Raw genomic sequence first — 995 nt, 5'->3', positions numbered from 1 at the left:
AGGATCGGGTGAATCATCATCATCTCCATCATCGTCTGCAGCTACGTCGCCTTCCCCATCATGATCTTCCACCTAAAACACCAACACGCTCTTTTTAAAACCACCCTCTTAGCCAGTACACAAACGGACAGGGTATCTGCCAGAATCTTATTTATTTATTTAGGCTGGCATGTGGTGCTGGGGGATTGAACCGCGGTCCCTGTGCTTTGCTAAGCTTGTTCTAAGTGGGTGCTTTAGACCACTGAGCCATCTCACCAGCCCCAGAATCTTTTAAAAAAGCCCACATCCTATTAGGCCAGCAGTTGTAACACTGCCCTGTAAAAGAGGCTGCTGAGGGGGGAAACAGCACTGATCTCACACAAGAGAGATCAGTGTGAGAGAGATCTTCTTCCTGGTAGTATGAAAAATTTTTATTTTCCTCAAACAATGTTTTAGGAAAAATCATTTTTTTATATAGAAACAAATTCTCAACATTTTGTGTATTAGGTTACTTTGGAGTAGTATGTAGTTATACATTAATTCATAACATAAAGAGATCACTTCGGAAACCGGTGACAACTTAAGTAGCTTTTTAAAGTGATGTATTTTATCTAGCTTGTGAGCAAGTTGTTTAGGCCTATTAAAGATATACCATAACGATTAAGCAGAATTCACATCAGGTTGGTATTATAAAAGTTTTAAATTCTTAACGATGTCTTTTCTGCTTATCAACAGAGTTTGAGTTGGGCAACAAGAATATTTTAAGTACCTCTATAAAGATAGCCTTCTGCTATTAGGATTCTTGGTTGCTAGGGTAATCCAAAAGAAATCATGTCACATTGAAACTGGTTATCCTCCCGATCAATAAAAACATGTTAGCCACTCATTATCCTCCCAATCAATAAAAACAAGTTAACCACTACCTCACTGAAGCCAAGTCCACAATGTCGTCGATATCTTCCTGATAATTTACTGTCCATACTTTGCTGATATTGAGACTCCAGTTCTTCATTAAT

General features: G+C 38.5%; 1 protein-coding gene across 1 annotated transcript in view; it reads right to left on the bottom strand.

Annotated features, from left to right (window-relative positions):
* Positions 1-3: 3 nt before the first annotated feature.
* The window catches only part of CUNH11orf58 (chromosome unknown C11orf58 homolog), a gene marked incomplete at its 3' end in the record, with an annotated part of 18,847 nt that continues 17,855 nt past the window's right edge, over positions 4-995 (bottom strand). The window contains exons 4-5 of the mRNA XM_012515505.2: positions 903-995; positions 4-72 (exon numbers count right to left, since the gene is read on the bottom strand). The exon at positions 903-995 is cut by the window's right edge and continues 3 nt beyond it. Coding sequence (XP_012370959.1) covers positions 4-72; positions 903-995 — 162 coding nt within the window. The remainder of the gene's footprint in view (positions 73-902) is intronic.

This window comes from Octodon degus, unplaced genomic scaffold (genome assembly GCF_000260255.1).
Source record: "Octodon degus isolate 3935 unplaced genomic scaffold, OctDeg1.0 scaffold00067, whole genome shotgun sequence".
Lineage (NCBI taxonomy): Eukaryota > Metazoa > Chordata > Mammalia > Rodentia > Octodontidae > Octodon > Octodon degus.
Note: the sequence above shows the minus strand (reverse complement) of the source record. Positions and strands in the feature narration are given on the sequence as shown.